Source organism: Nerophis ophidion, linkage group LG24 (assembly GCF_033978795.1).
Source record: "Nerophis ophidion isolate RoL-2023_Sa linkage group LG24, RoL_Noph_v1.0, whole genome shotgun sequence".
In the NCBI taxonomy this organism is placed as follows: Eukaryota; Metazoa; Chordata; class Actinopteri; order Syngnathiformes; family Syngnathidae; genus Nerophis; species Nerophis ophidion.
In genome coordinates, this window is record NC_084634.1 from 39,310,732 (window position 1) to 39,333,353 (window position 22,622).

Genomic DNA, 22,622 nt, shown 5'->3' on the forward strand with positions numbered 1-22,622 from the left:
GCAGGAGTCATTTAATGACTCATATTTGACACACGCAGCCACGGTGTATTAATAAAACATAGCTGCTTACTGTTCTTTTTAGCATATTCAATAGCTTGGACCTTAAATCCTACTGAATAGCTCTTAATCTTCTTCCCTGTCATCATTTTGAAAATGATGACAGGTGAAGTGTCACTCGTGACGTGACGAGTTTGACCCGGCGGAAATTCTAGGCATATGCTAATTATTTTGCGAAACGAGTTTGACCCGGCGGAAATTTTAGACATGCGCTTATAAAAATATTATTTTGCGAAACAAGTTTGACCGGGCAGTAATTCTAGGCAGGCGCATACTATATACCCGGCGGCAATTCAAGGAAATACGGTAGATGGAATTTATAAGAATTTATTTGATAAATGTCCCTAAGTGTTGCAACTCTAGATGCCAGTGCAGGAATAGCACTCGAGGCTCCGGTCTTACTTGAAGATGTTGACTTTAATCTTGCCGTCATCCAGATGCCAGATACCCTGCATGAGGAGACCCCACTGCAGGCCGAAGGCGGCCAGTAGCAAGTTGATGCCCACGCTGCTGAAGCCGTATCTCTTCAGGAAAGTCATCAAGAAGCCGAAGCCGATGAAGATCATGACGTGGACATCCTGGAACACTGGGGACACGACAGAGGGAGGAGGTCAGTGCTTTGTCACGCAAGACGCAATTTAGCCCCTGTAGATAACTCCTCGGCGGTACTGAAATTGATTTAGACGGAACACTTTGTTATGCAACGTGGTCAATTCAGCACGGGCCTCACGCTTTTAATTTCCTGCTCACTCATTTGACCCGTGGAAATGATTACACAGGGGCTGTTTTGTCAGGCGTGACCTCTCGACTTCAAAACCAATTCAATCATCCTCGGTGGGGTTCTGGGGACAAATGACTCTGCGGCTTTTCTATGACGACTAAATGTCAGGGTTTAGGCGGGAGGAAGGTATAGTGAAGAGAGTGTTTTTGAGGAGTGTACGTGTACATCTCCAATCTTAAAGAGGACCGGTAATTCTGGTATGATAGACTGGGTGCGTCCTCAGACAGGAAGTTGGTCCTTTAGTCGACGTGATTGGACGCCGTCTATGGCAATTCCATCAGACTAGAAAGACAATGGGGGTAATTTCCTTCTAGCATAACATTCTTAATGGCAGCCAGTATTGTCTAAACAGGAACCCAGCACCTTTGTATGATGATTAGTTATTTGGAAAGGTGGTGATCATCAATGGTAGTCATGGTAGTTTTTTTAAGGGTCATTTTACAAACTACAAAACCGGAGACCTTTTATACGCGACCAGACTTGATTGCTATGTTTTCACAGTAATTAATAATCGCCACCAAACAAATGGCACTGATTGCTTGAAATGGTTAAACTGGCATCTTGTCACCTTTTATACAATGTGGGTGCAACAATTTCGCTTTAGCACACCAGCTTTACAGTCTGGACATCTACCCTGAACCACCTTGGTGTCCGATTAAAGGGGAACATTATCACCAAACCTATGCAAGCATCAATATATACCTTGATGTTGCAGAAAAAAGACCATGTATTTTTCTAACCGATTTCCGAACTCTAAATGGGTGAATTTTGGCAAATTAAACACCTTTCTGTTTATCGGTCTTTTAGCGATGACGTCAGAACGTGACCTCACCGAGGTAACATACCCGCCATATTCATTTTCACATTACAAACACCGGGTCTCAGCTCTGTTATTTTCCATTTTTTCGACTACTTTTTGGAACCTTGGAGACATCGTGCCTCGTCGGTGTTGTCGGAGGGTGTAACAACACTAACAGGGAGGGATTCAAGTTGCACCACTGGCAAGAAATCTGCCGCCAGACCCCTATTGAATGTGCCAGAGTGTCTTCACATTTGACCGGCGATGCTAAGACAGACATGGCACAGAGATGTATGGATAACCTGCAGATGCATTTGCAACCATTAAGTCAACTAAATCACAAAGGTGAGTTTTGTTGATGTTGTTGACTAATGTGCTAATCAGACATATTTGGTCACGGCATGACTGCCAGCTAATCGATGCTAACATGCTATGCTAATCGATGCTAACATGCTGTTTACGCTAGCTGTATGTACATTTGAAACTAGATACCCACATTTAATGCGAAACAAACACTTACCAATCGACAGATTTAAGTTGCTCTAGTGTCACAAGATGCGAAAGTCCTGATCCATTTTACCGGCGATGTTAATAAGGCAGCCATGCTATGGGTCACTTCATTAGGTACACCCACGCTATGGCCGAATAGCGTCAATAACTATTCGCTCAATAGCTTCAATTTCTTCTTCAATTTCGTTTTCGCTATCTGCCTCCATACTCCGACCATCTGTTTCAATACATGCGTAATCTGTTGAATCGCTTAAGCCGCCGAAATCCGAGTCTGAATCCGAGCCAATGTCGCTATATCTTGCTGTGGTAACCGCCATCTTGTTTGTATTGGCAGCCCTGTATGACGTCACAGGGAAATGGATAGTGGTTTCAAAGATAGCGAAAATAAGGCACTTTAAAGCTTTATTTAGGGATATTCCGGGACCGGTAAAATTTTGACAAAAACTTCAAAAAATACAACAAGCCACTTGGAACTGATTTTTATTGTTTTTAACCCTTTTGAAATTGTGATAATGTTCCCCTTTAATAGAAAACGGCAGGGGTGCTTAAGGGTATTGCAGGGCAGTCACCTGGCAGCCCAGGGGCCAATCCCGGCTGGGGAATGACACCATACTGGCCCCCGAGTACAGTTCAAAACTTGGGGGACAAACATTTTTGGAGCAAAATTCCTAAAACACAAGAGTTGTACAGAGCAGTTTTTCAACCTTTTTTGAGCCAAGGCCCCTTTTTTGTGTTGAAAAAATCTGGAAGCACACCACCAGCAGAAATCATTAAAAAACGAAACTCATTTGACGGTAAAAAGTGTGTCACAATTGTTGGACATGACTTTAAAGCATAAGCAATCAAAGTAGGTGTACTGTCACCACCTGTCACATCGCACCCTGACTTATTTGGACTTGTTTGCTGTTTTCCTGTGTGTAGTGTTTTACTTCTTGTCTTGCGCTTCTATTTTGGTGGCTTTTTCTCTTTTTTTGGTATTTTCCTGTAGCAGTTTCATGTCTTCTTTTGAGCAATATTTCCCGCATCTACTTTGTTTTAGCAGTCAAGAATATTTCAGTTGTGTTTATCCGTCTTTGTGGAGACATTGTTGATTGTCATGTCATGTTCGGATGTACTTTGTGGACGCCGTCTTTGCTCCACCGTAAGTCTTTGCTGTCGTCCATCATTATGTTTTTGTTTACTTTGTAGCCAGTTCAGTTTTAGTTTCGTTCTGCATAGCCTTCCCTAAGCTTCAATGCCTTTTCTTAGGGGCACTCACCTTTTGCTTATTTTTTCTTTAAAGGCCTACTGAAATGAGATTTTCTTATTCAAACGGGGATAGCAGGTCCATTCTATGTGTCATACTTGATCATTTTGAGATATTGCCATATTTTTGCTGAAAGGATTTAGTAGAGAACATTGACGATAGAGTTCGCAACTTTTGGTCGCTAATAAAAAAGCCTTGCCTGTACCGAGGGTCGCAGAGGATGTGCGCGTGACGTCACGGGTTGTAGGGCCCCTCACATCCTCACATTGTTTACAATGTGAGCCACCAGCAGTAAAAGCAATTCGGACCGAGAAAGCGACAATTTCCCAATTAATTTGAGTGAGGATGAAAGATTTGTGGATGAAAAAAGTGAGAGTGAAGGACTAGAAAAAACAACAACAACAAAAAAAACAAAAAACAGACGAGGGCAAGTGAGAGCGATTCAGATGTTGTTAGACACATTTGCTAGGATCATTCTGGAAAATCCCTTATCTGCTATTGTGTTGCTAGTGTTTTAGTGAGATTAAATAGTACCTGAAGTCGGAGGGTTGTGGCCACGGGTGTCTTGACGCGAGAGTCTCTGAGGGAAGTCACGCAGCTGCATGGACAGCGCAAGCTCCGCTGATCTCCGGTAAGAGGCGACCTTATACCACAATTTTCTCACCGAAAACTGCCGGTAGACATGTGGTCGGGATCCATGTTCGCTTGACCGCTCTGATCCGTAGTAAAGCTTCACCTCCGGGAATTTTAAACAAGGAAACACCGGCTGTGTTTGTGTGGCTAAAGGCTAAAGCTTCCCACCTCCATCTTTCTACTTTGACTTCTCCATTATTTATTGAACAAATTGCAAAAGATTCAGCAACACAGATGTCCAGAATACTGTGTAATTATGCGATTAAAGCAGACTACTTATAGCTTGGATAGGGCTGGAAAATAATGTCCGCTACAACCCGAGACGTCAAACAGACGCGTCATCATACAGCGACGTTTTCAACACGACACTTAGTGGGAAATTTAAAATTGCAATTTAGTAAACTAAAAAGGCCGTATTGGCATGTGTTGCAATGTTAATATTTCATCAGACTGCGTGGTTGGTAGTAGTAGGTTTCAGTAGGCCTTTAAGCATTAGGCACCTTTTTACCTGCACATTGCCTCCCGCTGTTTTCGACATCTACAAAGCAATTTAGCTACCGGCTGCCACCTACTGATGTGGAAGAGTATTACATGGTTACTGTGCCGAGCTCCAGACAGCACCGACACTCAACAACAACACATCATTTGCAGACTATATTTACTGGTTTGCAAAAAATATTTTTAACCCAAATAGGTGAAATTAGATCACGTCCCACGGCACACCAGACTGTATCTCATGGCACACTAGTGTGCCGCGGCACAGTAGTTGAAAAACACTGGTATAGATGAACTTGGACCACTGTAAAGACATTGGCAGATCCTTGCATTGGCGAGTAAACATAGAACACTAGTACCAAAATTGTGATTTACTAAACTCAGGCGTTCCTCAAGGCAGCCCTTTAAGTCGTCTCCTTTTTCACAGTCCCATTTGTTTGTTTTTTTTCATAATGTGATTTATGTCACTAAGGTGCTGCCTTACCTTGTTTACGTCAGATGCAGTCAATCATTTGTTCAACCTCTTTAATTATACTACATGTGTTCAACCTCTTTAATTATACTACATGTGTTCAACCTCTTTAGTTATACTAGTGGTGTTCCACAAGGTTCCGTTTTAGGGCCTCTCTTTTTCATCATTTGGCCTATTCAACTGGTTACCCCTGCAGTTTAAACAACTTGTGAGACACTGCAGTGGATTCTTAAAAAAACTAGAGTGCTGTCATAGAGACGACCTTTGAATTAAAAGTAGAGATGTCAGATAAAGGCTTTTTTGCCGATATTCCGATATTGCCCAACTCTTAATTACCGATTCCGATATCAACCGATACCGATACATACAGTGGTGTAATGAACACATGATTATGCCTCATTTTGTTGTGATGCCCCGCTGGATGCATTAAACAATGTAACAAGGTTTTCCAAAATAAATCAACTGAAGTTATGGGAAAAAATGCCACTGCCATATTTATTATTGAAGTCACAAAGTGCATTATGGTTTTTAACATGCCTCAAAACAGCAGCTTGCAATTTGAGACATGCTCTCCCTGAGAGAGCATGAGGAGGTTGAGGTGGGCGGGGTTGAGTTGTATATTGTAGCGTACTGGAAGCGTTAGTGCTGCAAGGGGTTCTGCGTATTCGTTCCGTTGTGTTTATGTTGTGTTACGGTGCGGATGTTCTCCTGTAATGTATTTTTCTTTCATGTTTATATAGATGGATTTTGTGTATTGTGTATATTGTAGCGTCCTGGAAGAGTTAGTGCTGCAAGGGGTTCTGGGTATTTGTTCTGTTGTGTTTATGTTGTTTTACGGTGCAGATGTTCTCCTGTAATGTATTTGTCATTCATGTTTATATAGATGTATTTTGTGTATTGTTTATATTGTAGCATCCTGGAAGAGTTAGTGCTGCCAGGGGTTCTGGGTGTTTGTGCTTTTGTGTTTGTTGTGTTACGGTGCAGATGTTCTCCTCTAATGTATATGTCATTCATGTTTATATAGATGTATTTTGTGTATTGTGTATATTGTAGCGTCCCGGAAGAGTTAGTGCTGCAAGGGGTTCTGGGTATTTGTTCTGTTGTGTTTGTTGTGTTACGGTGCAGATGTTCTCCTGTAATGTATTTGTCATTCATGTTTATATAGATGTATTGTCTATATTGTAGCGTCCTGGAAGAGTTAGTGCTGCAAGGGGTTCTGGGTATTTGTTCTGTTGTGTTACGGTGCAGATGTTCTCCTGTAATGTATTTGTCATTCATGTTTATATAGATGTATTTTGTGTATTGTGTATATTGTAGCGTCCCGTAAGAGTTAGTGCTGCAAGGGATTCAGGATATTTGTTCTGTTGTGTTTATGTTGTGTAACGATGCGGCTGTTCTCCCGAAAATGTGTTTGTCAATATTGTTTGCTGTGGGTTCACAGTGTGGCGCATATTTGTAACAGTGTTAAAGTTGTTTATACGGCCACCCTCAGTGTGACCTGTATGGCTGTTGACTAAGTATGCATTGGATTCACTTGTGTGTGTGACAAGCCGTAGATATTATGTGATTAGGCCGGCACGCAAAGTTGGCGCTCTGTACTTCTCCCTACATCCGTGTACCACTCCGTACTTCGGCGTTTTAAGAAGTCATACATTTTACTTTTTGAAACCGATACCGATATTACATTTTAAAGCATTTATTGGCCAATGATATCCAATATTATCAGACATTTCCAATTAAATGTCCACTGTAGGGGACACTGGTTTCCTGGAATATACAAAATAAGACTAGAGGCGGCGTGGCTCGGTTTGTAGAGTGGCCGTTCTAGTGACTCTAAGGTTCCAGGTTTGAGCTCCGCTTCCGCCATCCTAGTCACTGCCAATTTTTAGTCACTTTGCCCACCAGCTCCAAGTGCCACCCATACTTGTTTAGATGTAACTGATGTAATATGTTGAGTCACTAGAGAATAGCCCTGTATGACTTATAATTCACTTACCTTTACTTCACCACTAATGAAGTGAGAAGTTGTCACCTTCGATTGATTGAAAGTTTTATTCATAGATTACATAGTACAGTACATATCCCGTGTGTCCTGGGCATGACGTTAAAGTGGGGGCTCCTATATGGGGTCTTGGGGCACCAGGAGGTTAACCCCTTTACTACTGTTACCCCAGGTGGCCCTTGGCAAAGACCTAGTACCTCACTGCCCCCTATCCAGGGATACGGTGAAGACTCCAATGGCGAAGCAGGCAGAAGACGGTATATTTAAGAACTACCACAATGGCGGAAGAAGGCTGCAGCAGAAAAGGGTCTCCAGTGGTCTTGGCCTCCATGCCACTGGACCCTGACCAGATTCTGTCAAGAATGGTGTGGTGACTGTGCACCAGTCTAAGTCACGCACAGGCATCCTCCATTAAAGGGATACAGCCTTACCAGGAGGATTGTCATTCTCGTTCGAGTGACCGCCGATGATGAGGACATATTCTGTACAATTGACCACTAAATTCTAACACCCGAACAAGTTTTTCAACTTGTTTAAGTCCACGTTAATCAATTCCTGGTCATCCATAGCTTTTTGGAAAGCTGGCCCCCAAGACAATTTTGTTGAATATCCCTCGTTTATTGTCTCGCTTCTCCTGTGTGTTGTGAAGTGAAGTGAGTTATATTTATATAGCGCTTTTTCTCTAGTGACTCAAAGCGCTTTACATAGTGACACCCAATAGTTAAATTACATTCAAACCAGTGATGGTGGCACTGGAAGCAGGTGGGTAAAGTGTCTTGCCCAAGGACACAACGGCAGTGACTAGGATGGCGGAAACGGGAATCGAACCTGCAACCCTTAAGTTGCTGGCACGGCCACTCTACCAACCGAGCTAAACCGTGTTGAACGCATTTGTCACTATCCCTTTAAATTATGTTTAAAATCCCACTTGATGCTGGATCTGATGATCTTTTTGGAGGCTGTGTAAAAGCGCTTGCAGTTATGGCAGTATTTATCCATCCATCCATTTTCTACCACTTATTCCCTTTGCGGTTGCAGGGGGCGCTGGTGTCCATCTCAGCTACAATCGGGCGGAAGGCGGGGTACACCCTGGACAAGTCGCCACCTCATTTAACTTCAATTTAAAGTACCAATGATTGTCACACACACACTAGATGTGGCGAAATTATTCTCTGCATTTGACCCACGGCCCTTGTTCACCCCCTGGGAGGTGAGGGAGCAGTGAGCAGCAGCGGTGGCCTCGCCCAGGAATCATTTTTGGTGATTTAAACCCCAATTCCAACCCTCAATGCTTAGTGCCAGGCAGGGAGGTCGAACACAAAAGGAGTATGATTAAAAAAGGGCCGAGGTGAATGAATGAGTGAGTTAATTTATGAGTGTTAATCCTGAGAGGTTCCATTTCCATGTACTGTAGTGCTGTTAAATGTAGTATCGTTCTTTAAAAAATAAAATAAAAGTACAAACGGTATCATATCCCAGAGCTGTCACCATTTTGAACTCTAACTTATAAGAAATAATTCATATCCTACCCTGAGACCGTGCTGTGCAATATTACCCTTCGAGTGCAATACATCCAACACTGATTATTTATTGCTCCGGTACTCTTGTCTTGCTCTGTTATTGTACAGTATTTTGTTTATTAGGATTGCTTATTCTTTTTATTGGATAGTAGTCTGTTTATTTCAATTCTTAGTTTTATCTTTATTACCTCTTGTGTAATTTATTTTTATCCCATATTTGTTCCTACTACAGCACCTTAAGTTGGAGTCCTTAATCTCCTTATATGCAAATATAATGACAATAAAGTCCATTCTGTTGTATTTGCCTTACACCTGCAGTGATGCATTGTGTGTAAAATATTTCATGCTTAAGCTTCCATTTTGTCACCCTTCTTTTTGTGGTGACTAAAGAACGTGGTTTTAAACGGCGCTGAGTACGAGGAGATAAAATTGGAACGCAGCCGCAGTGTCTGGCATCCTGCCCAGACGTTAGACAACGCTCGCTAGGAGAGATTACCCCCTTAGGGGTGGAAATGTTTACGTGAAGGAGTTAGAGATGTCCGATAATGGCTTTTTGGCCGATATCCGATTTTTAAATACTGTCCAACTCTCAATTACCGATTCCGATATCAATAGATATCAACCGATACCGATATACACAGTGGTGGAATGAACACATTACTATGGCTCATTTTGTTGTGATGCCCCGCTGGATGCATTAAACAATGTAACAAGGTTTTCCAAAATAAATCAACTTAAGTTATGGAAGAAAATGCCAACATGGCACTGCCATATTTATTATTGAAGTCACAAAGTGCATTATTCTTTTTAACGTGCCTCAAAACAGCAGCTTGGAATTTGGGGACATGCTCTCCCTGAGGGAGCATGAGGAGGTTGAGGTGAGTGGGGGTGTATATTAGTGCTGCAAGGGGTTCTGGGTATTTGTTCTGTTGTGTATATGTTGTGTTATGGTGCGGATGTTCTCCCGAAATTTGTTTGTCAGTCTTGTTTATGTATATGTGTATTATGTATATTGTAGCGCCCCGGAAGAGTTAGTGCTGCAAGGGGTTCTGGGTATTTGTTCTATTGGGTTCATGTTATGTTACGGTGCGGATGTTCTCCCGAAATTTGTTTGTCATTCTTGTTTATATATATATATATATATATATATATATATTGTGTATATTTTAGCGTCCCGGAAGAGTTAGTGCTGCAAGGGGTTCTGGGTATTTGTTCTATTGGGTTCATGTCGTGTTACGGTGCGGATGTTCTCCCGAAATTTGTTTGTCATTCTTGTTTATATATATATATATATATATATATATATATATATATATATATATATATATATATATATATATATATATATATATATATATGCTGGGTATTTGTTCTGTTGTGTTACGGTGCGGATGTTCTCCCGAAATTTGTTTGTCATTCTTGTTTATATATATGTATATTGTGTAATGTGTACAGTGGGGCAAAAAAGTATTTAGTCAGCCAGCGATTGTGCAAGTTCTCCCACTTAAAATGATGACAGAGGTCTGTAATTTTCATTATAGGTACACTTCAACTGTGAGAGACAGAATGGGGAAAAAAAAGCCAGGAATTCACATTGTAGGAATTTTAAAGGATTTATTTGTAAATTATGGTGGAAAATAAGTATTTGGTCACTTCAAACAAGGAAGATCTCTGGCTCTCACAGACCTGTAACTTCTTCTTTAAGAAGCTCTTCTGTCCTCCACTCGTTACCTGTATTGATGGCACTTGTTTGAACTCGTTATCTGTATAAAAGACACCTGTCCACAGCCTCAAACAGTCAGACTCCAAACGCCACTAAGGCCAAGACCAAAGAGCTGTCGAAGGACACCAGGAAAAGAATTGTAGACCAGCACCAGACTGGGAAGAGTGAATCTACAGTAGGCAAGCAGCCTGGTGTGAAAAAATCAACTGTGGGAGCAATTATCAGAAAATGGAAGACATACAAGACCACTGATAATCTCCCTCAATCTGGGGCTCCATGCAAGATCTCATCCCGTGGGGTCAAAATTATCATGAGAACGGTGAGCAAAAATCCCAGAACCACACGAAGGGACCTGGTGTATGACCTGCAGAGAGCTGGGACCAAAGTAACAAAGGTTACCATCACTAACATACTACGCCGACAGGGAATCTCATCCTGCAGTGCCAGACGTGTCCCCCTGCTTAAGCCAGTGCATGTCCAGGCCCGTCTGAAGTTTGCCAGAGAGCACATGGATGATACAGCAGAGGATTGGGAGAATGTCTTGTGGTCAGATGAAACCGAAATAGAACTTTTTGGTATAAACTCAACTCGTCGTGTTTCGAGGAAGAAGAATACTGAGTTGCATCCCAAGAACACCATACCTACTGTGAAGCATGGGAGTGGAAACATCATGCTTTGGGGCTGTTTTTCTGCTAAGGGGACAGGACGATTGATCCGTGTTAAGGAAAGAATGAATGGGGCCATGTATCGTGAGATTTTGAGCCAAAACCTCCTTCCATCAGTGAGAGCTTTGAAGATGAAACGTGGCTGGGTCTTCCAGCATGACAATGATCCTAAACACACCGCCATGGCAAGGAAGGAGTGGCTCTGTAAGAAGCATTTGAAAGTCCTGGAGTGGCCTAGCCAGTTTTCAGACCTCGACCGCATAGAAAATATGTGGAGGGAGTTGAAAGTCCTTGTTTCTCGGCGACAGCCCCCAAACATCACTGCTCTCGAGAAGATCTGCATGGAGGAATGGGCCAAAATACCAGCTAATGTGTGTGCAAACCTGGTTAAGACCTATAGTAATCGTTTGACCTCTGTTATTGCCAACAAAGGTTATATTACAAAGTATTGAGTTGAATTTTTGTTATTGACCAAATACTTATTTTCTACTATAATTTACAAATAAATTCTTTAAAATTTCTACAATGTGAATTCCTGGATTGTCTCTCACAGTTGAAGTGTACCTATGATGAAAATTACAGACCTCTGTCATCATTTTAAGTGGGAGAACTTGCACAATCGCTGGCTGACTAAATACTTTTTTTGCCCCACTGTATATTGTAGTGTCCTGGAAGAGTTAGTGCTGCAAGGGATCCTGGGTATTTGTTCTGTAGTGTTTATGTTGCGTTACGGTGCGGATGTTCTCCCGAAATGTATTTGTCATTTTTGTTTGGTGTGGGTTCACAGTGTGGCGCATATTTGTAACAGTGTTAAAGTTGTTTATACGGCCACCCTCAGTGTGACCTGTATGGCTGTTGACCAAGTATGCATTGCATTCAATTGTGTGTGTGAAAAGCCGTAGATATTATGTGATTGGGCCGGCACGCACAGGCAGTGCCTTTAAGGTTTATTGGCGCTCGGAACTTCTCCCTACGTCCGTGTACCACTCCCTACAGCGACGTTTTAAAAGGTCATACATTTTACTTTTTGAAACCGATACTGATAATTTCCAATATCACATTTTAAAGCATTTATCGACCGATAATATCGGCAGTCTGATATTATCGGACATCTCTAGAAGGAGTGATGTTTGAAATATTTTTTCCCCATAAAATATCCATAATTTGCTTTATGTACACTCCACACATAGGCATAGACTTCCTAGTATCCAAGAACATGCATATTCCAAAACATGTCAATAGATTTAAAGCCTAAGACGACAATCCTTAACGTCCCTTGAAGGTAACTTTGGAATACCTTACTTTTTCTCATTATCTTCATGTCTTGAGATGGTCATTCTGCAGCAATATGGCAAAAAGTGGCATCGTGCAAAAAAAAACCAGACGCCATTTGAAGAAGACTTATCTCTCTCGGCCACACCTGCCACACCCAACTGTGAGCAGGCACTTGAATGCAGCAGCAAACTGCGTATTCTTTATTTATATTAACATTTTTCCATGACAGGATGCCACCAGACACACCTCTTTGTTTTTTGGATGATTAGACATGTGGGATGGAGGAGAGCATCACCTCCTTGACTCCTGTTAACATTAACATTATTCTTTGATTGCAATTATAAACATATGTTTCATGTATCATAAGATTTTTTTGTTAAAATAAAGCCAATAATGAACATTTTTTTTGTATTCCACTGTAATTTGACATTATATACCAAAATATTGATATCGGGACAACCCTAATCCGTATTACTTTACTTACATTATTAACACATTTAAGGACGCAACAAAAAAAGATATAAAAACTAGACAGCAGTTATCAGAACCAGGTCATTTTTAAATGTTGCAAAAAAAATTGAATTTATTATAAATAAAATAGTCACCACGGTGGAGGATGGGTTAGTGCATAGGCCTCGCAATACGAAGGTCCTGAGTTCAATCCCGGGGTCGGGATATTTCTGTGTGGAGTTTGCATGTTCTCCCTGTGACTGCGTGGGTTCCCACGGGGAACTCTGGCTTCCTCCCACCTCCAAAGACATGCACACGGGCGCGGCCACCGCTGCTGCTCACTGCTCCCCTCACCTCCCAGGCGGTGAACAAGGGGATGGGTCAAATGCAGATAGAAAAATTTCACCAAAGACTCTAAAAATGGGAGCCATTACCTCCCTGCTTGGCACTCAGCATCAAGGGTTGGAATTGGGGGTTAAATCACTTTTTTAAATTGATTCTTGGGCGCGGCCACTGCTGTTGCTCACTGCTCCCCTCACCTCCCAGGGGGCGAAAAAGGGAATGGGTCATATGCGGAGGACAAATTAGACTAAAGACTCTAAAATTGGGAGCCGTTACCTCCCTGCTTGGCACTCAGCATCAAGGGTTGGAATTGGGGGTTAAATCACCCAAAAAAACGATTCCCGGGTGTGGACACCGCTGCTGCTCACTGCTCCCCTCACCTCCCAGGGAGCAAAAAAGGCAATGGGTCAAATGCGGAGGACAAATTTCACCAAAGACTCTAACTATGGGAGCCGTTAACTCCCTGCTTGGCACTCAGCATCAAGGGTTGGAATTGGGGGTTAAATCACCCAAAAAATGATTCCCGGGCGTGGCCACCGCTGCTGCTCACTGCTCCCCTCACCTCCCAGGGGGGCGAACAAGGAAATGGGTCAAATGCGGAGGACAAATTTCACCAAAAACTCTAAAATTGGGAGCCGTTAACTCCCTGCTTGGCACTCAGCATCAAGGGTTGGAATTGGGGGTTAAATCACCAAAAAAATGATTCCCGGGCACCACCACTGCTGCTGCTCACTGCTCCCCTCACCTCCCAGGGGGCGAACGAGGGAATGGGTCAAATGTGGAGGACAAATTTCACCAAAGACTCTAAAATTGGGAGCCGTTAACTCCCTGCTTGGCACTCAGCATCAAGGGTTGGAATTGGGGGTTAAATCACTCAAAAAATGATTCCCGGGCGCGGCCACTGCTGCTGCTCACTGGTCCCCTCGTCTCCCACGGGGCGAACAATGGAATGGGTCAAATGCGGAGAACAAATTTCACCAAAGACTAAATATGGGAGCCATAACCTCCCTGCTTGGCACTCAGCATCAAGGGTTGAAATTGGGGTTAAATCACCCAAAAAATGATTCCCGGGCGTGGCCACCGCTGCTGCTCACTGCTCCCCTCACCTCCCAGGGGCCAAACAAGGGAATGGGTCGAATGCAGAGGACAAATTTCACCACACCTAGTGTGTGTGACTATCATTGGTACTTTAACTTTAACCTGGGGATAGGTTGATTGGCAACACTAAATTGGTCCCTAGTGTGTGAATGTTGGCCTGCAATGAGGTGGCGACTTGTCCAGGGTGTACAACGCCTTCCGCACGATTGTAGCTGACGTAGGCTCCAGCATACTCCGCGACCCCGAAAAGGACAAGAGCTAGAAAATGGATGGATGGACATTAAACTCACAACCGGTATAGCTCGGTTGCTAGAGTGGCCGTGACAGCAACTTGAGGGTTCCGGGTTCGATCCCCGCATCCGCCATCCTACTCACTGTCGTTGTGTCCTTGGGCAAGGCACTTTACCCACCTGGCCCCAGTGCCACCCACACTGGTTTAAATGTAACTTAGATATTGGGTTTCACCAGGTAAGGTGCTTTGAGTCACTAGAGAAAAAGCGCTATATAAATATAATTCACTTCACTTCACGATATTCCAACTGAAAAAAAAAGAAACATCTTTTGCCATCATAATTTAACCCTAAAAAAAACTTGACGGCTTGTAAAGTTTGCAAGAGTTATTGTAATCACTTCAAAAGAAAGTTGCATTTATTCATTTAAGTTAGCTGGAAGATTAAATTGATGTCATGAAAAAGATTTGAATCATGCAAAAATAGTTTGTGGACCAGTTTAAAAAAAAAAAAAAGACTCGTTATCAATGCATCTACAACAGACCTGCAGCCTTTTAGTGAGGCATGCAGCGGCAACGCGTGTTGAGGTAGCAAATATGCTTTCAATAAAGGACTTAAGGCAGGGGTGTCCAAAGTGCGGCCTGCAGTGAATCCTTTACCGGCCCGCCACACATTCTGCAAAAATTGCAAAATTGATAGTATTGCAAAAATAAAAAAATGTTTTAAAAAAAAGTGGAATGAGGTGAAATCTAATGAGAAAAAGTGGTAATGTTGACACAAAGCTGCCATGCAGGCAGTTATTTTTTTCCTTTTGTCTTTATTTTCTTTTTTTGTCCATTGCTAAAGAAAAAAAGGTAAAAAAAATCTATGTTATAATGAATTATTACTTAAAAATTATCACTTTAAAATGTTTTATGTGGAAAAAAATATTGCATATGTTGTGTGGTTGCCATATAAAAACATCAAAGATTTGACAAAAGAGCATTAAAAAAAACTAAATAATAGTTCAAACTTAAAATCGACAGATAAATCGGAAGTTGATCTTGAAATTTAAGTGTTAAAAGTAAAAAAAACAACTAATAAAAATGCATCACTTTATGAGTGGGGAACCTTCCGGATCTCAAATATATTTAGTAGGATTTTATTGAACTTTTCACTGTGATTACTCAAAAATACTAAATAATTAAAATCAATGCTGTCCTGAATTATTGATCTTTGAAGGCTTTAATTGCTAAATAAAGGAACTCTCCTGAAGGAATCATTGAAGTAATATCTATCCATCTGAATACTGCATATTTGTGAATTATATTTATATAGCGCTTTTCTCTAGTGACTCAAAGCGCTTTACATAGTGAAACCCAATATCTAAGTTACATTTAAAGCAGTGTGGGCCGCACTGGGAGCAGGTGGGTAAAGTGTCTTGCCCAAGGACACAACGGCAGTGACTAGGATGGCGGAAGCGGGAATCGAACCTGCAACCCTCAAGTTGCTGGCACGGCCACTCTACCAACCGAGCTATACTATAAAAAACAAAGTTGTCTTTGACAGAAAAGGCATAAAACCTTATTTGTTTTACTTTATATCAACCTCAAGTTGATATAGAGATTTACTGTAAACATTAAATAAATAAATACAAATAATATTTTGACTTATTTTTAACATCTTAGTGCCTTTATGCTCCCCAGGAGCCCTAAGGATTAAAAAAAAAAATCCATATATTTTGTTATGGTTTGAAAATGAAAATGATCGAAATGGCCCCCGCATGCTTCCCCTGTGGCAAAAGTTTGGACACCCCTGACTAAAGGTGTTCTAATTGGAGCAGAATCCATCTAAAAAAGACCAAACATGTGTTTGACCCCTGGACTAATATACATATTATTCCAGCAGCACCGGTCAGACTTACTAGGATAGAGCTCCATGGGCGATGTGTGTTCGCTGGTGTCGTTGGAGTGCGGGTCGTGGCCGTGACCTTTGCCGTCATCGTACACCACAAAGACCGCAAACAGGATGATGGTGATAATCTCCAAAGCCAAGGCCACGATGGGGAACTTGAGCCTCATGTTGGTGGCGTACGCAGGCATCCCGAGACGCTATACTCTAGTTATCTGTCTGTGGCGCTCGAACACACACACATTCATGCAAGAATGTGCACTAACACACACACACAGTAAGCCTGACTAGTAACTGTGAATCCAGGGAAGAAATTGACATCTGCTTTTAAACTGATGCAGGTTTCTTTTGCGGCCAATGAGAGAGCAGAAGTCTGGGGCCTGCATAATGAACACCCCCCCCCCTCCTGCACTTTGCCTTATAGGAATGGCTTTCCTCTGTGGATGACTGAAGGGACAAAGCCAAATACTTGTTTAGTACACACTTTATACCCATTTGAACTACTTAGGCGTGAATTTGTCACTGTCAAAGTTTGTTGACTTATGTAAGAGGCAGGTTTGCATTGCACCAGTGTTCACTTTCAGTTCCGTTTTTTAACCAGGGATGTCCAAAGTGCGGCCCGCGGCTAATTGTTTACCGGCCCGCCGCACATGCTGGAAATGCTGTTGCAAAAATAAAAAAGGACATTAAAAATATTGGAATGAGGTGAAATCTAACGAGAAAAAGTTGCAATGTTGACACAAAACTGCCATGCATGTCAGGCTTGCCACTGACAGTTTGTTTGTGTTTTAGTTTTTCCTCTGTGTGTGTTTAGTATTTCCTGTTTTTAGTTCCTGTCAGCGCTCTTATTTTGTCTGTTTCCTGTTTTTTTCCCTGTGCACTGTTTCTCCTCAGCTGCGGCTGATTGGCACCTGGCCACACCTGGCGTCAATCAGCCCGCTCCTATTTTTACCTGCTTTTGTCCTCCAGTAAATGATAAATGGTTTGTACTTGTATAGCGCTTTTCTACCTTCAAGGTACTCAAAGCGCTTTGACACTACTTCCACATTTACCCATTCACACACTTTAACACACTGATGGAGGGAGCTGCCATGCAAGGCGCTAACCAGCACTCATCAGGAGAAAGGGTGAAGTGTCTTGCTCAGGACACAACGGACATGACGAGGTTGGTACTAGGTGGGGATTGAACCAGGGACCCTCGGGTTGCGCACAGCCACTCTTCCACTGCGCCACGCCAGTCTGTGCTGGATTATTGTCTTGTCGCTTTTGTCGCTCCTGACATGTCGTGCCGTGTCTTGTTTTTGCAGCGTAGTGGTAAGCTATATCGGTTAGATGTTTGTAGCTTACTGTTCTTTGTTCCCTGCTTCCAGTTTGTTTTGTACTACACGTTACGACTTCGGTTTTCCTGCTCGCTACCCGCTAGCTTCTACGCTAGACCCTTTTTGTTTTTGCTAGCTTCCATGTTAAGCTCCTTTTATTTTCTAGCTCCCATGCTAGCTCCCTTAGTTTGTTATCCGCCTCGTACGCGCTTTTGGCTCAACCCCTTTGGTTTGTTCTTGTTCTAATATTTTAATTAAATCATGTTTTCCGGTTCAATGCCTGCCTCCGTCTCTGCATCTTGGGGTTCGTCACAAACAAACTTTGACAATGCAGGCTGGTTTTTTTTTCTTTTGTCTTTATTTTACCACGTAAAAAACATCTTTACCATGAACTGATTAACGTGGACCCCGACTTAAACAAGTTGAAAAACTTATTGGAGTGTTAGCATTTAGTGGTCAATTGTACGGAATATGTACTGTACTGTGCAATCTACTAATACAAGTTTCAATCAATCATTTATTTTAATTTTTTTTTGCCATTGCTCAGAAAAAAATAATGACAAAAAAATCCATGTTATAATGAATTATTTTCAAAACTCCAATTAGTTCAAATATTTCACTTTAAAATGTTTTTTGTGGTAAATATTGCATATATTGTGCAGTTGCCATATAAAAACAAAGTTTTCTTTGACAAAGGACATAAAACAAACAAAATAGTTAGAAGGTAAAATCGGCAGATATATCTGAAGTTGATCTCGTAACTTAAGTGTTGAAAGGTTAAAAAAAAAAAACATAAAAATGTATCACTTTCTGAGTGGGGTACCTTTTGGATTCCAAATATCTTTAGTGGTATTTTATTTATCTTTTCACTGTGATGAGATGGATAGATAAATAGTACTTTATTGATTCCTTCAGGAAAATTAAAATTCCACCAGCAGTGTACAGAGTTGAGATCAATTTAAAAAGTAAATAATGGGGGTTTAAATGGAAACAAAATGGAAAAATATTACAATAACAATAAAAATAAAAAGCAACAATGGGAATAAAAATATAACAGTAAAATAAGAATTACTCAAAAATAAAAAAGAACTAAATTCAATGGTGTCCTGCATTATTGATCTTTTAGAGCTCTAATTACTAAATACTGCATATTTCAGTTTTCCTTTAAAAAAAAACAAAGATGTTTTTGACAGAAAAGCCATGAAACCTTTTTTTTTAATCCTGATATAGAGATTTACTGTAAGCGTTAAATTAAAAAAATAAATAAAAATGTAAATCATTTTTAACATTTTAATAACTGAGATCCTTTATGGTCCCCGGGACCCCTAAAGGTAAAACACATTTAAAAAATCCATATATTTTGTTATGGTTTGAAAATGAAAAATATCAAAATGCTTTAATTTGTCCCTCTGCAGCCCTCAGTGGAAAAAGTTTGGACACCCCTGTTTTAAACAGTTTAACGCTGCAATGAAACAATGCACAATGTTTTTTGTTTTTTTTTATATGTAAATTAAAATAGCTGATAAAAATTGCATTGTTGTGCTGAAAGGCACCTTTTTAGTGTGTTCTTCTTACTTTTGCTTCAACACATACATCTTTTCAGTCAACATTTTTGTCTTTTCTACTAAGAAATTTTCCAATTTTGTGTTTTTTTTTTTTTTTGCAAAACACACTGGGATTTGAAGCGGCAAGACTTTAAAAAAAAAAAACAAGTAAGGAAATATAATCATTAGAGATGTCCAATAATGGCTTTTTGCCGATATCCGATTGAACTACTTAGGCGTGAATTTGTCACTGTCAGAGTTTGTTGACTTATTTAAGAGGCAGGTTTGCATTGCACCAGTGTTCACTTTCAGTTCAGTTTTTAAGCAGTTTAACGCTGCAATGAAACAATGCAAACGTTTTTTTTTTTGGTAAAAATGTTACGTAAAATAGCTGATAAAAGTTGCATTGTTGTGCTGAATGGCACCATTTTAGTGTCTTCTTCTTACTTTTGCTTCAACACATTTTTGTCTTTTCTACTAGGAACTTTTCCAATTTTGTGTTGTTTTTTTTTTGCAAAATACGCTGGCATTTGAAGCTACAAGACTTTAAAAAAAAAAAAGGAAGGAAATATACCCATTAGAGATGTCCGATAATGGCTTTTTTGTCGATATCTGATATCCCGATATTGTACAACTCTTAATTACAGGTTCCGATATCAACTGATACCGATACATACAGTGGTGGAATGAACACATTATTATGCCTAAATTTGTTGTGAAGCCCTGCTGGATGCATTAAACAATGTAACAAGGTTTTTAAAAATAAATCAACTCAAGGTATGGAAAAAAATGCCACTGCCATATTTATTATTGAAGTCACAAAGTGCATTATTTTTCCAACATGCCTCAAAACAGCAGTTTGGAGGTTGAGGTGTGTGTGTGTGGGCGGGGGTGTATATTGTAGCGTCCTGGAAGAGTTAGTGCTGCAAGGAATTGTGAGTATTTGTTCTGTTGTGTTACGGTGCGGATGTTCTCCCGAAATGTTTTTGTCATTCTTGTTAGTTAGAGTTAGTGCTGCAAGGGTGTCTGGGTATTTGTTCTGTTGTGTTTGTGTTGTGTTACGGTGCGGATGTTCTCCCGAAAATGTGTTTGTCATTCTTGTTTGGTGTGACTTCACAGTGTGGCGCATATTTGTAACAGTGTTTAAGTTGTTTATACGGCCACACTCAGTGTGACCTGTATGGCTGTTGAGCAAGTATGCTTGCATTCACTTGTGTGTGTGAAAAGCCGTAGATATTATGTGATTGGGCCGGCACGCAAAGAGGTTTATTGGCGCTCTGTACTTCTCCCTATGTCCATGTACTACTCCGTACAGCGGTGTTTTAAAAAGTCCAAAATTTTACTGTTTGAAACCAATACTGATAACTTTGAAACCGATACCAATAATATCCGATATTACATTTTAAAGCATTTATCCTCTGATAATATCAGCAATCCGATATTATGAGACATCTCTAAATTTAACCTTGAGGAACTGTTTGAGTATAAAAAAGTTGAACAAATTACTACTGACTGTATCACAACAAAATTAGGCATAGTAATGTTTTCATTCCATCCATCCGTCCATCCATTTTCTACCGCTCATTCCCTTTTGGGGTCGCGGGGGGCGCTGGCGCCTATCTCAGCTCCAATCGGGCGGAAGGCGGGCTACACCCTGGACAAGTCGCTACCTCATCGCAGGGCCATGTTTTCATTCCACGACTGTATACATTGGTATCGGTTGGTATCGTAATTGAGTTGGACAATATCGTAATATCGGATATCGGCAAAAAAGCCATTATCGGCCATTTCTAGTTACATTTTAGGACCTCTCTTTTTTTTCTCGCAGGCTATTTGACTCGTGGCCGGCGAGTTCGGTTAAAAAAAAACTTGAGAAACTCACATTCTGCAGTAGATTTTAAAAACATTGGAGTGCTGTCATAAAGACGATCTTTGACTAGCTTTTTTTGGAGAATGTCCGTAAACACACAAAAAAAATTGTATGTAGAGGATGTTGGTTCTCGAGATAACAATGTTTTTCAAACTTTTTCGAGCCTACGCACATATCTTTCATTGGAAAAATGCAAAGGCACACCACTAGCGGAAAACATAACAAAATTAAACTCAGCAGCCGATATTGTTCGTGTTTGTTGGATATGACTATAAAGCAGGGGTGTCAAACTCAAATACAGAGTGGGCCAAAATTTAAAACTGAACAAAGGCGTGGGCCAAGGTTGAACAAATTAACATTTTAATAGGGACCCTAACAAGTTTTGTATTGAATATTGAATAAGCAAGGCTTATATAACTTTATAGGAGCAAGATGGCTGCAACTGTTTCTCTCTGCTGAAAGGCCTAAGGAAATCCACTAAAATCATCAAACTGCACTGACATCCAACAAAAGTCCAGACTGCTCGAAAAACAATGACTACCAATGCAAAGTTAGCAGCTGAAATGGTGGGAATTAAAGATTCCCTAAACTTTATGTCAAGGGAACTCAGTGAAGTGGTGGAACAACAGAGGAAACTGACAGGCCTCATGGAGGAGATCAGGCAGCTAAAGGCTATCATCCAACACAAGAATGAACGGATTGAGCTCTTAGAACAAAGTGTGGATGATTTGGAACAGTATTCCAGAGCTGATGACCTTGTGGTCACCGGCTTGGAGACCAGGCATCGGAGTTATGCCCGGGTTGCTGGCCCACCTGATGACAAGCATGGTGAGGATGCACCATCTGAGGAGCTTGACACCTTGGAGCAACAAGTGGTACGCTACATGAAGAGTAAACATATTCCTCTGGAGAGTCAGCACATATCAGCATGTCACATTATTCCAAGTAAGGACAAAAAAAACAAGCCTAAAGTCATCATCACGTTTGCAAATAGAAAGCACAAAGTGGACATTTTGAAGGCAGCTAAAAAACTTAAAGGCACTGGAGTTTATCTAAATGAGCACCTGACAAAGAAAAATGCGGAAATTGCTTGGACAGGCCGGATCCTCAAAAAGCAAAATAAAATCCAATCGACCTGGACCAGGAATGGAAAAGTTTTCATCCGGACAAACGGACCACCAGAACAAGCCAAAGTGATTGTGATGAGAACAATGAAAGACCTGGATCAGTACAAATGAACATAGTGAGTGCATTTTTCATTTTCTTTTTTTTCTTTTTTTGCTTGATAATTGGATCTCCTGTAAGGAACTCATGACTCTTTCTTTCAAGACTAAAGCCCTATCAAGTGTTGATTACACAGAACGTGGCACATTTGATTTTCAGAATGAAGTGGATCCAGAGACTCATTTATTTAAGCATGTTAAGGATTCTTGCCAGTATTATACTGAGGAACAACTTGATGACGCAAGCATAGAAAATACATTTTCTTTGATTCATTTTAATTGTAGAAGTCTACCAAAACACTTTGCTAAAATCAAAGATGTTTTAGAGTCCCTTAAAGGTAGATTTAAAGTCATTGCTTTATCTGAAACATGGATAAAGAAAGACAAGGAGGTTGATCTGAAATTAAAGGACTATGATCTGTATGTCACTAACAGAGACAATAGGACTGGAGGAGGGGTGACCCTCTATATATATAAT

General features: G+C 40.9%; 1 protein-coding gene across 1 annotated transcript in view; it reads right to left on the bottom strand.

Moving 5' to 3' along the window:
* The window catches only part of rhag (Rh associated glycoprotein), a 32,717-nt gene extending 16,217 nt beyond the window's left edge, over positions 1 to 16,500 (bottom strand). The window contains exons 1-2 of the mRNA XM_061886325.1: positions 16,202 to 16,500; positions 460 to 643 (exon numbers count right to left, since the gene is read on the bottom strand). Coding sequence (XP_061742309.1) covers positions 460 to 643; positions 16,202 to 16,379 — 362 coding nt within the window. The 5' untranslated portion in view covers positions 16,380 to 16,500. The remainder of the gene's footprint in view (positions 1 to 459; positions 644 to 16,201) is intronic.
* Positions 16,501 to 22,622: the final 6,122 nt, after the last annotated feature.